General features: G+C 35.5%; 1 protein-coding gene across 4 annotated transcripts in view; it reads left to right on the forward strand.

The window, feature by feature from the left end:
- The first annotated feature begins 4,096 nt into the window (after positions 1–4,096).
- The window catches only part of EDARADD (EDAR associated via death domain), a 98,512-nt gene continuing 87,784 nt past the window's right edge, over positions 4,097–14,824 (forward strand). The window contains exon 1 of one of the 4 annotated variants that reach the window (XM_074262469.1): positions 4,097–4,428. In XM_074262469.1, coding sequence (XP_074118570.1) covers positions 4,365–4,428 — 64 coding nt within the window. In that variant the 5' untranslated portion in view covers positions 4,097–4,364. Of the gene's footprint in view, positions 4,429–5,399; positions 6,472–14,824 lie in introns of those variants that run through there. The other 3 variants (XM_074262471.1, XM_074262470.1, XM_074262473.1) reach the window with 3 other exon arrangements.

Below are 14,824 nucleotides of genomic sequence, written 5' to 3' on the forward strand. Positions count from 1 at the left end.
AATCAGAAGTTTAGCTTGAACCTGAAAATCATAACCCTTAGACTAATATTTAAGGAAGCAAATAACATAATTCTAGCCTGACACTCCCACTCTAAGAAGAGGAGAATGGTCCCAACCTCATGCTTCTGCTCCTTGAAGGCATTAAAGTCTCTCTTGGTGAAGAGTTGGGAAAGAACAGGCTGCCTTCATGCCATAAGGAGACCTCCATGATACATGGGGGAGTCTCAATACATTAAAAACAATAAAGATGGGAGTTATATAGAAGGTACCATGGGAAATAAAAGCAGAGGAGAATAAGGACAAGGAATGGATAAAAAAAGATATTGAACAGGACATATCTTCTAGATATCTTCTTCTGTTATTCACTAATAGAGATATCTTATAGTTAGTTAAACCAAGGAGCACATGAAGAATGACAACTTTGAGGTTTCTTTTTAAATACTTTTTTTTTTTTTTTACTGTTAAGTCAACAAGCATTTAAACATAAGTGTTTAATAGATGTTTGTGGGCTTATATAGTCTCTCCAGGATCTCCTTCCTCTTCTTTTTTTCTTACTAGCCATTTTTGTGGTTCTAAGTTTTTTAAATAGTTTGCTGTACTGAGAATCAACCACAGGTTACCTTCCCCTTCTGTGGGAAAGGCAGAGCTGGCACTGTGGTTTCCATCTTGACTGTGCTTCTGCACTGAAAAATTCATTGTAAAATGCTAAGAGTACCATTGGAGATTTAATCTACCATTACTTAGAAAGATAGAAAGACTCTTTAAGTACTTCAGCATCTGTAGAGGAAGGTTATAAGCTTATCAAAAAAGAATCAAATAAGTATTAAAACTTTTGTCTTGTCAATTTAATGCGTAAAGAAAAAACCCAACCATTCCATTAAGTGTACTTAAAGTTTTCAAGAATATGAATTATCCCATACTTTAGAAACTAATGATATTAAGAATTCATAATTAAATAGCATTTTCAGTATTATAAATATGGCTATTTACTCCCAAGCTTTGCTGCCATACTAATCTTCCTAACCAATTGGTTCCATCAAATCATTTCCCATTACAAATATTTCAACTATCTCATAAGATAAAATTCAAACTCCTTAGGCTGTAATTAGAGCTCTCCATAATCTAGTCCCAACCTATCTATCCTTTCTGATCTTTGATAAATTATTTAGCCTGTGAGTTTTCTTCAGTTTCCTTATCTGTAAAAAAGAAAATTTGAAATTTTCACAGCCTTGTCCAGTTCTAAATCACATATTTCTACCTACCACCAACCCTTATGTTTCTGTTAATTTGTGTACTAGACTTATTGGGATATAAAATTAGTCAAACTTACCACTAGAAATTCCAAGTACCTAAATTTAACTACTCTGTGTGTATTATATGCCACATTACTCTACTTGCTACACAGAAGTCCAGCAGGTCTTAACAGAGGAATATTATTTGAAACTTGCCTAATGTTATCTTTTAATTTTTTTTTCTTTGAGAAGAATGCATCTCTTAAGTTCTTATTCCAAAGGGAAACGATGGGTTTGGAATACTGTATACATTGTTGGGTCAATCAATCAATCAAACAATAGTTATTACTAATTTATGTGCCAGCACCATGCTAGTAGGTAACAAGGAATACAAGAACAAAGAATGAAACAAGAAGTTTACATTGTAACAGGAGAGGCAACAAGTAGATTTAGAAATATAGTATAAATATAAAGTAAATAACTGAAAATATATACAAAGTTATTAAAAGTAGAATAGATATAATAGAAGGTATAAACAACTGTAGAAAAGAAGGACTTCATGCAAAATGGTGCTTGAGCTGCTTCTTAAAGGAAGGGATAGACAAGAGAATGCATTTCAGGCCTGCAAACTTGATTGTTGGACTTGACTGATGTATTGGTAGTTTTGCTGAACTGCCTTCTCCCCTTCTTTTTTGTTAATTTTTTATTATAAAAATATAATAGAGTTGGGGAAGGGAGAGATTGGAAATTGAAGAGGATATAAAAATAAGACATTCATAATTTTTTGAATAAGGTATTTCTTTTGTCCCCCTCCTGTTTTCCATTGTATTTCTGTCTCCTCCTAAGAAGTTCTTTGGTGATTGATTTGGTTATTCCCTCTTTGATTATTCGATTTTACTCTCCCACCAAGTTGAGAAGTATTGTGATGAATTTGGTTCAATTCTAGCAAAAACAAATGAACAAACAAACCCATAACTAACATGATTGTTTTGAGAGTCAATCAATGAGTAAATATTTATTAAGCATTTTCTGGCTAGTAAATACTCAACTCTCAACTTGTGGCTCCAAAAAGAGGTAGAATGCACAACAGCCACACCCCAGTAAAACCATTACCACTGAAGGGCTTAACCAGGATGAGGGTAACAGAGGGTAACAAATCTATCCATGAATTAGGGGGGGTGATTACCCAAAGCATATGAAGACTTCCTCCAATGGATTGGGTGGATGAGAACAATTTGTTCCAAAAGCCACAAAGGAAGGTGAAACATGCTCTGGAGTCCTTAGAGCTTGGTCAGACATCAGAGACAACAAATTATCCAATGCATCTCGGGCCATTGCCAATTGTCCTGATTTGTTCTTATCACTGGACTTTGAAGGCTTAGAAGAGAGATCGAGGCTGACAATATTGTGCAACTCTACCTTATTTAAATACAATTCATGGGCAAGTCAAGATATCACCTTATGCCCATTGTCACATGGCTAGTACTATGGCTCTACTCAAGTGCAGTGTTGAAGAAATGATGAACTTCTCTGGAGAATTTGTGAGGTGTGTTTCTTAGCTTATAGATTAAGCTCACTGGAGTTCCACTAACAGAAAGTTCCCTTTAGAAGAATCAGAATGCTTCACTTAAATCAATGAAGTTCTTTAGTCAGTATTGTTAACAAGTCAACATTGAGTCAACAAAATCTATTGTCTGTTGTTGTTAGGCATGCAGAAGAAATTTTAAATGAAATTATACATAGATTCTGCTCTGAAGATTCAAGGAAAATAAAATGTTTAGTGTAGAAGAAATGGAATGCCTTCAACTTGGGTTTATATAAAAAACAAACAAACAAAAATTCTTAGGAAATCCTAGTGGATTAGAGATTTAGATTCAGGGAAATTTCTTTGCATTGATTGATTGTTTTGTTCATTTTTAGTTTTCTCAAGGAAAAGTGAAGATAGTTACTAGGTATGTGTACACAGTATTTTATTTTTGCAATGATTTCTATCACTTTGTTCTTTTTTTTTTTAATTTAGTCTAAATTTGACCAATATGAACGTCTCCATATACAAAGAACAGAAAGAGTACATATGAAATTATGAATCTTTATTTGTGTAAGGCTCCTTAACTTTTTGTATATAATGGACTTCTTTGGTAGTCTAGTAAAATCTATGGATGCTTTTAGGTATATGAAATAAATACAGAGGATTATAAAGAAAATAAATTATACTGAAATACAGTTGTCAAAATATCCTAAGGAAAAAACCTAAGTCCACAGACCTCAAGTTGAGAACTTCTGCTCTGTCATATATTTATTTGTAAAATATATATAAAAAATTCAAACATCAATTTCACAGTTATCCTGCTTGGCTGTCTCCTCTTGAACTTTCACTGTTTTGTGAATTTTAAAAATTATTTCAATTTTAGTATATGTTTTCCCCAAGTAAATATGTGTTATTCATTCTTCTTTCATAGTAAGCCACGTGGCAGTTTAATTATCACACATTTTATATGCATTTCATTTTTTTTTTTAATGGTGGTACTGAGATCTTGAGGAAATTAACAGGAATCAGAGGGAATTGGAAACAGTAAGGTTTGACCTTGATCCAATCTTCATTTAAAAAAAAAAAATCACTAACCATCCCCCACCCCTTACCAATCTCTATTTGACATAATATGGCAACAGAGTTAGCAATAAGTGAAATACTAGTCCAAGGTTTGAGGTTTCTGTTACAAAATCTTTGTTTTTAGAGGTTGATAGTTGTATGTCAAGGCAACACAAAAAAGTTTCTGGGCGTCTGCTGAGGTTGCACTGATGGCAAGATCTTCTGAATTGATTAGAAGTAGTTCTGGCTGATTGATCTCAGAAATTAGCCTCTTTATGAGAAAAGCAGAACCACAACACAAACTCCCCAAATGGTCAACAATAGAAAATACCCATTTTAAAAATTTCCCTTTCCATCATAGGTTAGAGGGAAAGGAAATTTGTCCTCCTACCCACAGTTTCCCCAGAGACATTTCATCTAGGCTGTTTTATTTTCCCTACACAGAAGATATGTTCCAGTTTTAAAGCCTCATTTCTTCGATTAATATATTGTTTCATTCATGGAACATTTATGAGACTTAAGAAGACATCTTCAAGAGTGATATGGGCCTCAGTACTACAAAGCAGCCTGGGCTAAATAGAAAGTTAACCCCTAGGCACCAAGACGGTATGTCAATCTTTTGCTGATTATTTTTGAGTAGGTTAGACTATTCGATTGGGTCAATGACTAGCACATATCAAGTATTTGATAAATGCTTGTGATTAATATTAAATATGTACTTAGTAAATATGTTAGACATTAACAACACCATACATTGCTACAAATGATACAAGTTCAATTTTTAGGCAGTGTTCATCCTTTGTAAACAATTTCTTGTGGTAAAGAACAAGAAATTACTTACTTATAGTCAATTTCATTCTTTTCTTCCTAAATATTTAGAGAATTTTACAATTCTTCCAAACTTCTACTTATTTCAATGTTACCACATGTGTGTGGAAGCTTTGTGATTAATAATTGGTTTTATTAGTTCTTGGAAATATATTTATGTATACATAAAAACACATATAATAGAATAGATTATTTACATTTACATTCACATACATTCACAAATATGTATGTGTCCATCTGTCTGTCTCTCTATCTACCTATGTCTTTCAGTAGTAGATTTTAACAGATATATAGCCAATCTTGTACTTAGGAAGACCTGTGTACAAGTTTTGTCTGTAAACTTTTGATGCTAGCTTTGTGACCCTGGGTAAATTAGTTAACCTCTCATACCTCAGGCAACTTTAAAAATGCAAGTTATGGGAAATTTCTACATGGAGATTCTATACCAATAGGTGCAGACCAAAATATACTGATTTGAATCAATTCAGCAAATATTTATAAATGCTTTGTGTGGTAAAAAGCCAATAATCAGTCTATGCTCTCCAAGAGTTTACATTTTATTTTACATGTTTGTAGAAAATTAAATACAAACTATATACAAGATAATTTTCATTAGAAGAGTATTAGCAACTGGGGTCTATATTGGGGAGATGAAGATGGGCTTTCATGTAGGAGCTGAACTTTGAAGGAAGCTAAAAAACATTGCAGGAGGTGAGGTGAGGGGTCAGGACTTGCCTGCCTAAGAAGGAATCCCTTTAAAGTCTTAGCTTTAGGACCCTTTCTACCTGTGTTACTTTGGGTATGTCTCGTTACCCATCGCAATCTGTTTCTTTATCCAAAAAATGAAGATATTGAATTAGATCCTCTGAGGTTGCTTCCAACTTTATATTTGTTGGTCATTATAAATTAAATTCTAAACTTCCTTATAAGAATTAAACAATAATTCACAGTAACTACTTCAGCAAAAGGCCTTGGTGCTGCTAATGAGTTTTGCAATGAGAATCATCTTTTCATTCTCTTTGTTGTAGTACTTCCCCGGGGGAGGTCAGGTAATGACTAATGCAAAAAAGAAAAAAATCAAAATAGAAATTATTAGCATGTACTATCATGCATCAGAGTCCCGTCTACATAAAGATCAGGAAATTGCTTAAATATCAGACTACCGTATATATCACAAATCACTCCTGTTGCACACAGGTAGCTCTGGGGTCCTCACTAGGGTAGCATCCAGTAAAGTTTACTGCCGTCTGCCTGAATATAGTGGGACTACGGCTACCGTTGGCTAAGGTTAATCATCTGGTTTATGGTACAAATCGAGAAGCCCGGTCCCGAGCGGCAGCGACTTGAGGCAATTGCGAGATCGGCCCTAGAGGCTTCGGGCAGCGGCTGCGACATAAGGGGCGTCCGGAGCGGGCAGCGGACGCGCGCGGCTGCAGCGGGCGAAGAGGGCAGGCGGCCGAGGGGCCGGAGCGCCAGCAGGCAGGGAGAGCCGAGGGGAGCCCCCACCTCAGCTCGGAACCTACGGAGGGGAGGGAGCTAGACACACGCACAGAGGGGGCTCCTCTTCATGCCCAAGCAGGAAGTGAGTACAAGGAAGAAGGCAGCGAAGACAGCAGCAGGAGGAGGAGTTGGCGTGTTTTTATCACACCGACCCGGGAAAGTCGGAGTTTCCATCCTTGCCCTTCCCGGTTTTCCTCCCATTCTCCTTTCGCCCCTTTGCCCACGCTTCCCCATTTCCCGGCGGGCTCCTTAGCCCCGAGCTGGTCCTGGCGCGCCCCTACCCCACCTCCATGGCTTCTGCCGAGGACCCTCTACTCACAGGTAAGCTGACATCGAGGCAGGAGGGGCGCACCCTCACCTGCTGGTCGGGTAGCGGTGCCCGGAGGGCTGGCCGCTGGGTCTAGGTGAGGGGCGGGGAGAGGGAGGAGAACTGAGTCCCAGCTGCTGTCCGGACGTCGAGAGGCGCGAGATGGGCACCCAACGTGGCACCCCCTCCCACATTCCCCACCCGGGGCCGCGTTTGGAATAGCGCTCGCTGTGCAAGAAGGGGCCCCATGGTCGTTTGGGAACTTGTTTTTCCGAGAAAAAAAAAAAAAAAAAAAAAAACAAGATCTAGGGAGGGCAGTTGCTATTACACCCCCCTACCACCAGCACCCTCACTTCCACCCCCACATTTCTTGTCTCCTTTCCCCATTCAGTCTTTTTTCCTTGCCCTCTTTCTACTTCTTGGCCCCAATCGCTTTTGTTCTTCACCGGGAGATGCCAGGTTGAAACACGTCCAACCAATCTCCCTGGCATAAAGCAGTTTAAGTGTTTGATTCCTTCTCTTATTTCCACCTTCCCCACTTGCATACTGTGTAGCCCCCTTCTTCTTCCGCCCCCTCCATCTCCTTCTTTACCCCAGTCCCACGGTGGGGATTGGGTGGAGAGTGGAGAAAGAGTTTACTGTGCCATTACAAACTGTACTTACTAGAAAGTTTTACAAGTCGGGATCCTATCAGTCAATCATTTATTAAGCGTTTACTATATGCCAGTCACTGTGCTAAGGGTTGGACATAGATGAAAGGCCTAGAACCAAGAGAAATGCAATCAACTGTTAGTGCATATCTATGGTGGGCTTAACCTGAATGTTTTCTAGTGTATTTATACTGCCTCTGACACCGAAATTGGGTAAAAACTTTCAGCTGAACTCACCATGAACTTACCACCTCTCTAAAGTCCATAGCTAGGGGAATCCTCTTGTTCTTTCCTAGAATCTTGTCCTAGGTAGACTATATTGATGTGCTTTCTCTGGAAATTTCTGGGGTTGGTCTCTTTAGGGAGGGCCAAAAGCAATTACTTGAAATAAATATCTTTCATATTTAATTACTTGAATTTTGACAGAAAAGTGATCTTATTCTTTAAATATTGAGGCTATCAATAAATCAATAAGCATTATTAAGTACTTACTTTGTAGCAGTGAGTATACAAAGGGAAAAGACTGAAAGAAATGATGATAAATAGTTGGTCAAAAGTTTAAATCAGAGACATACTATTTTTTGTTAATGTGCTGTGCCTTGAGGAATTTCCTAGAGAAGCAAACTAGTCAACAATTATTTATTGTGTCTTCTATTTGTCAGGCACTGTTAAAAATGTCTCTGATTATTAAGAAATGGGAAGTAATAAATAAAAGAAAACAAATAAACTTTGTGTACCTATCTCTGTACGAAGGATATTCCCACTTCCAATTCACCCTTTTCCTATGAAAAGAGGAAGGAAATAGAGATAAAGCATTATAGAAACTCCTAAAGGGATGACTTGATCTTTTGAATGGATATCCAAAAATTTCATATTCCTCCGACACAGTGCTATGCCCGGCTAAGTGATTTTTGCCTGGCAAATTATTCCCTGGCCTATTGTGAGGCTACTATTGCTCGTATTAATTCTATGAAAGTCCTTGTGTACTTCCTAGACTTCTCCTTTTCTTATCTCTAGTCTCATCAGTTCTTTTTCACCTTTTTTTGTGCTTGATCTTAGGAGTACTTTCGGAGAAATTTAACCATTCATCTCTTAGGGGGCCAAGCCTCCATCCTGTGGGCTTCTTGTGAATTCTACCACTACAATTCATAATGGATCTAGCTTCCATGCCTGGCACCCCTCCCCCCACAAATATTAAAAGTTAATGGTAGGGGCAGCTAGGTAATAGATGGAGCACAGACCCTGAATTCAGGAGAACTTGAGTTCAAATGGGGCCTAGAGACACTTACTAGGTTTGTGTTTCTGGACAAATTACTTAATTCTGATTACCTCAACAATGTTAATAGTGATTCCTTTTTTTCTGATATTTCATTAAGACTTCTGTGATTTTTCAGGATGGTAACTTCTCCATTTTTATAATAAAAACCACAGTATACAATTTTAGTTGGAAATTTTCCAACTTGAAGCTGAAAAATAAAGATAAAAAAGTTAAATACTAACTCTCAAGCTGACAGAAGAAACATATTCTTGTTTTGATATCCTTTTTTTTTTTTTAAATGATCAGGGTCAATATTTACTGGATTCACCCCTTAAAGTAAATATGGTTCTATGTATTTTGTGTAATAAATATAGATACATTTATACATATACATGAACAATAGAATAAAAAAATACAACTTGTGTCCATTAAGAAAACCCAATTTGGATTTTTCAAAACAAGAAAAAATATATATAACCATTATAATGCTAATTTGTCTTTACATTTATCTCACTAACTGTTAGAAATATGCAGCATGGAGCAGGTAGATAGAGCAGTAGATAGAGAACCAGTCTTGAATTTAGGAAGGACCCAAGTTCAAATCTAATCTCAGACACTTAATACTTCCTAGCTGTGTGACCCTGGACAAGTTTCACTTAACCTCAATTGCCTCAGCAAAAAAAAAAAAAAAAAAACAAATAAATAAAAAATAAATAAAAAAAAGAAGAAGAAGAAGAGAGAGAAATATGCAGCATAACCCTGACCTTTTGGAGTTTTTTCTCCTGAAGGTAGAGGGTATGTAATTTTGATTTATCTAGCTGTTGAAAATTAAAGAGGAAAAAAGGGTCCTTGATTTACATAACAGTGATAACAATCACTGATCCATTTTCAAAACTATGAAAAATTAATTCTTTGTTTCATTTCAATGTTAAAATTTAAGACTAAAATTTTAGTTTTCCTATATCTTTCCCCAGAAAATTGACACTTTTAGTGTTGTCTGTACTTACCAGTGTAATAAACATGAGGAAAAGCTTCCTGTACTGTTGTATGTGCCATTCAACCAATTATGTTTGTCAGTCATATCAGAGTATGTCTACATAAAGACAAAGGCAGAACCTTTTATCTCCTGCATTTACTATTCACCATTGTTTTTTTGCACTTAATAGTACTTTCCCCCACAATTACATGTACAGATAGTTTTCAGCATTCATTTTGAAAGATTTCAAGTTCTAACTCCTCTTTCCTCTCCCTTCCTCAAGACAGCAAGCAATCCGATATAGGCTATACATGTACAATCATATTAAACACATTTCCCTATTAGTCATGTTGTGAAAGAATAATCAGAACAAAAGGGAAAAACCACAAGAAAGAAAAAAACAAGACAATAATAAAAAAGTGAAACTAGTATTCTTCAATCTGTGCTCCACAATTCTTTCTCTATATGAATTGCATTTTCTGTCATTAGTCCTTTGGAATTGTCTTGTATCATTGTAATGCTGAGAAGAGCTAAGTTTATCATAGCTGATCATCTCACAAAGTTTCTGTTACTCTGCACAATATCCTCCTGGTTCTGTTTAATTCACTCAGCATCAGTTTATGTAAGTCCATGTTTTTCTGGAATCCGCCTGTTCATAATTTCTTGTAGCACAATAGTATCCCATTATATTCATGTTCCAAAACTTGTTCAGTCATTCCCCAATTGATGAGTATTCTCTTAATTTCTAATTCTTTGCTACCACAAAAAAAGTTGCAATAAATATTTTTGTACATGTGGGTCTTTTCTCCTTTTTAATGGTCTTCTTTGGATACAGACCTAGTAGTGGTATTGATAGATCAAAGGGTATGCAATTTTATAACTCTTTCGGCATAGTTCCAAATTCCTCTCCAGGATGGTTGAGTCAATTCAAAATTCCACCAACAAGATATTAATGTTCTAATTTTCCCACATCTCCAACATCTATCATTTTCCTTGTCTGTCAACATGACTATAAATCATTTTAATTTCTTCATCTGATGTTTGCCCACCATCAGCCAGATGAGATCTCAGAGGTGCATTATGGCTATCCTGATGACTCAAGCTCAGTGGTACCCTTTGAGGGCTTTGTCAGGGTCTCCAAATTGCCCAATCATTAGCAAATTCATCAAATGGAAAAGTTGGCAATTCAATTTTATTTGCAGTTCCAAATTCTCTTTCTCCCCTCACAGCCCCATTCCCCCATTGAGAAGGCAAGGAAAATAGAACCCTTACAAATAGGTCTAGTCATACAAAACACCTTTCCACTGTAGCCAGGCTCTCCTCCCATGCTCCCTCCTCTTCCCCCCCCCAAAAAAAAAAGCTAAGAAAAGAGAAGAAAATATACTTCAATCTACTCCTGAGTGTACCCTCTCTCTGTCGGGAGGTGGATGGCAAGTTTCATTATGAGTGCCAAGAATTGTTGTGGGTCGTTGTGGTGCCAAGCATTCCTGCCTTTCACAGTTGATTTTCTTTACAATATTGTGACTATTTTATAGACTGTACTGGGTCGTCCCACTTTTCTAAGAGTGAGTTCATGCAAGTCTTCCCAGGTTTTTCTTCCAACAGAGGGACATTCTCAGACTGAGGAGTTTGTTTTCTTCTAGGGAAATACTTTCTCCTATATATGAAGATATCTGGCTTGAGAGGTTACTTGCTGAATGCTTTTTTGCCAGTGAGGTCAAAGGATTGGTCCTAACTTATTTGGTAGGGCCAGTTTGGGGTAGGGGGATGGGGTATTTGATAGGAACAGAATACTGAGACAACTGCAACTCTCTTGAATGGATTTTAACCCTATGGTGCCTTCCTTCCTGTCTTCACACTCTTCCAATTTGGGTATTGCTTGGGCAAACTTTGGTTTCCCCTGAAAATGAATTTAGCCCATCTCTGGCAGAGCAGGGAATCACCTGTGCCCATGGCTGATGGGATGTGGTACTGTAACATACACTGGTAACTTAAATGGATTTTGTATGAAAACTAATATGCTAGAGTCATTTGTAAATTATTCATAATTAAATGGTGGTAAAGCTTTAAAAAAAAAACTTCTTCATCTGAAAGCTTCCTATTTATATCTTTTGACCACTTTTCAATTGGGGAATGACTTGAATTTTTATAAATTTGACTCAATTCCCTATACATTTGATAAATAAAGCCTTTATCAGAAACACTGTAAAAATTGTTTCCCAGCTTTCTGTTTCCTAGTAATCTTGGTTATAATGGTTTTGTTTGCACAAAATCTTTGTAATTTGATGTAATCAAAATTATTCATTTTTGCATTTCATAATGTTCTCTGTGTGTTGTTTGGCTATAAATTCTTCCCTTCTTCATTCTTTTGACAGAAAAACTATTCCTTATTCTCCTAAATTGCTTATCATCTAAATTATTGACTTTTTTGACTTTATCTTGATATAGGATGTGAGATGTTATCTATGCCTAGCTTTTTGCCATACTGTTTTCCAGTTTTCCAGCAGTTTTTGTCTAATAGTGAGTCTTATCCCAGAAGCTGGAGTCTTTAGATTTATCAAAAAGTAAATTACTATAGCTATTGACTACTGTGTCTTATGAATCTAATCCATTCCACTGATCCATCACTGTTTCTTAGCCAGTACCAAATAGTTCTGATGATTGGTGCTTTATAATATAGTTTTGTAGTATGGCTAAGCCACCTTCCTTTGCATTTTTTTTATTAATTCCCTTGATATTCTTGATATTTTGTTCTTCCAGATGAATTTTATTATTATTTTTTTCTAGCTCTGTAAAACAATTTTTTTATAGTTTGATTGGTATGTCACTAAATAAGTAAATTAAGTTAGGTAGAATTTTCATTTTTGTTACTTTTTATTACTTTAACTCAACATACATGAGCAATTGTTATTTTTACAATTTTTTAGATCTGACTTTATTTCTGTGAAAAGTGTTTTATAATTGTATTCATATAGTTCCTGCGTTTGTCTTGGAGGTAGACTCCCAAATACTTTATATTGTCCACAGTTATTTTAAATGGGATTCCTCTTTCTATCTCTTGCTGCTGTCCAAAAAAGAAACATATCATATCTATATATTGTTGATAATATGTAGAAATGATGATGATTTACATGAGTTTATTTTATATCTTGCAACTTTGCTAACTTTTGTTCATTTTTTTCAAGTAGATTTTTTTGTTGATTCTCTAGGATTCTCTAAGTGTACAATCATATCTGTGAATGATAGTTTTGTTTCCTCATTGCCAATTCTAATTCCTTCATTTTCTTTTTCTTCTCTTATTGCTAAACTTCACATTTCTAGTATTGGATAATAATAGTGATAATGGATTATTTTATCCCTGATCTTATAGGGAATGCTTCTAGCTTATTTCCATTACATACATAATGTTTATTATTGGTTTTAAATAGATATTGCTTATCATTTTAAGGAAAACTCCATTTATTTCTATGCTCTCTAGTGGTTTTTTAATAGAGATGGGTGCTGTATTTTGTCAAAAGCTTTTTTTGCTTCTATTAAAAACATCTTATGATTTCTGTTTAGTTTTGTTATTGATATGGTTAATTATGCTGATAATTTCCTAATATTGAACCATCCTTGCATTCCTAGTATAAATCCCACCTGATCATAGTGTGCTATTTTTGTGATAAACTGCTGTAATCTCTTTCTAATATTTTATTTAAATTTTTTGTTCACTGGGAAAAATGGTCTACATTTTTCTTTATCTGTTTTAGCTTTTCTTATTTTCAGTATCAACATATATCTCTATCATAAAAGGAATTCGGAAGGACTCCTTCATCTATTTTTACAAACACTTTAGTATTTAGTATTGGAATTCATTTAAATATCTTTAAATATTTTGCACTTGTAAATCCATCTGGCTCTGGAGATTTTTCCTGAGAGACTTCATTTATGGCTTGTTCAATTTATTTTTTTCAAAATGGGATTATTTAAGCATTTTTATTTCATCTTCTGTTAATCTGGGTAATTTATAATTTTGTAAATATTCATCCATTTCACACATAGATTGTCAGATTTATTGGCATATAGTTGGGCAAAATAGCTTCTAATTATTGCTTTAATTTCTTCTTCATTGGTCGTGAATTGACCCCTTTCATTTTTGATATTGCTAATTTCTTAAAAAAAATTTTTTTTACATTATCATATTAAAGTTAACTTATATTCATGCCCTCTATCTGTGTATACTCCTTGGAACTGCCTTTATAGAGGTACAATTCTCAAGACAAATATCACCTTCCCCATAGGGATGTAAACAATTTAATCTTATTGAATAACATGTTTTTTACCTTTTCTATTTACTTTTTATGTTTCTCTTGAGTCTTATATTTGAAGAATGAAATTTCTGTTCAACTCTGGTATTTTCACCAAGAAAATTTGAAAGCCCCCTATTTCATTGTATATACATCTTTTCCTTGACAAATTATACTCAGTTTTCATTTTGGGTTTCATTTTCATTTGGGTACATTTTGAGTTTTCATTTTGTGATCTCTTTTGGGAGGTGATTGATAGATTTTTTTCAATGAGTATTTTCTTCTGGTTCTATAGTATCAGAGAAGTTTTTCTTGATAATTTCTTGAAAGTTGCTATCCAGGATCTTTTTTTGATCATGGCTTTCATGTAGTCCAATAATTTTTAAATTATCTCTCCTGGATCTATTTTCCAGGTCGGTTGTTTTAACACTTAGATATTTTACATTTTCTTATATTCTTTCTTTCTTTTGATTTTATTTGACTGATTCTTGATGTCTCACAGAGTCATTAGCTTCTCCTTGCCCAAATCTGATTTTTAGGGAATTATTTTCTTCAGTTAGCTTTTGTACCTCCTTTTCCATTTTGCCAATTCTATCTTTAAAGGAGTTGTTTCCTTCAGTGGATTTTTTTTTCCATTTGGACAATTCTATTTTTTAAGGAATTGTTTTCTTTAGTGAGTTTTTGTGATACCTTTTCCAAGCAATTAATATTCTCCTGTATAACTCTTATTTCCTTTCCCAGTTTTTCGTTTTACTTTTCCTACTTGATGTTTAAAATGCTTTTTGAGTTCTTCTCAGAGGATTTTTTTAGGCTTGAGCCAGTCCATATTCCTTTGTATGAAACCTTTGAAGCTTTATATGTAGGCATTTTGGCATTGTTTTAGACTTCTGGGTTTGTTTTATCTTCCTTGTCACCATAGTAGCTTTCTATGGTCAGGGCTCTTTTTTTTCTGTTTTTAGCTCTTTTTTATAGTTGAACTCTGTTCCTGGTGCACAGAGACACTGCTCCAAGCTTCTTTTGTGGGGGATCAAGGGTCTCCAGTAGGGTCTCAGGTGTTGGGAACTTGCCTGCTTTGTTGGGGTGGCTTAACCTAGTTACACTTTTTGTGGGGGCGGTCCAACCCTGGCATTTTGTCTTCTGGAATGGGGCTGTAGGCTACATAGTTGGCCTTCTGGCCCAGTAGAATGCTGATCC

The sequence above is a fragment of the Sminthopsis crassicaudata genome, chromosome 4 (genome assembly GCF_048593235.1).
Source record: "Sminthopsis crassicaudata isolate SCR6 chromosome 4, ASM4859323v1, whole genome shotgun sequence".
Lineage (NCBI taxonomy): Eukaryota > Metazoa > Chordata > Mammalia > Dasyuromorphia > Dasyuridae > Sminthopsis > Sminthopsis crassicaudata.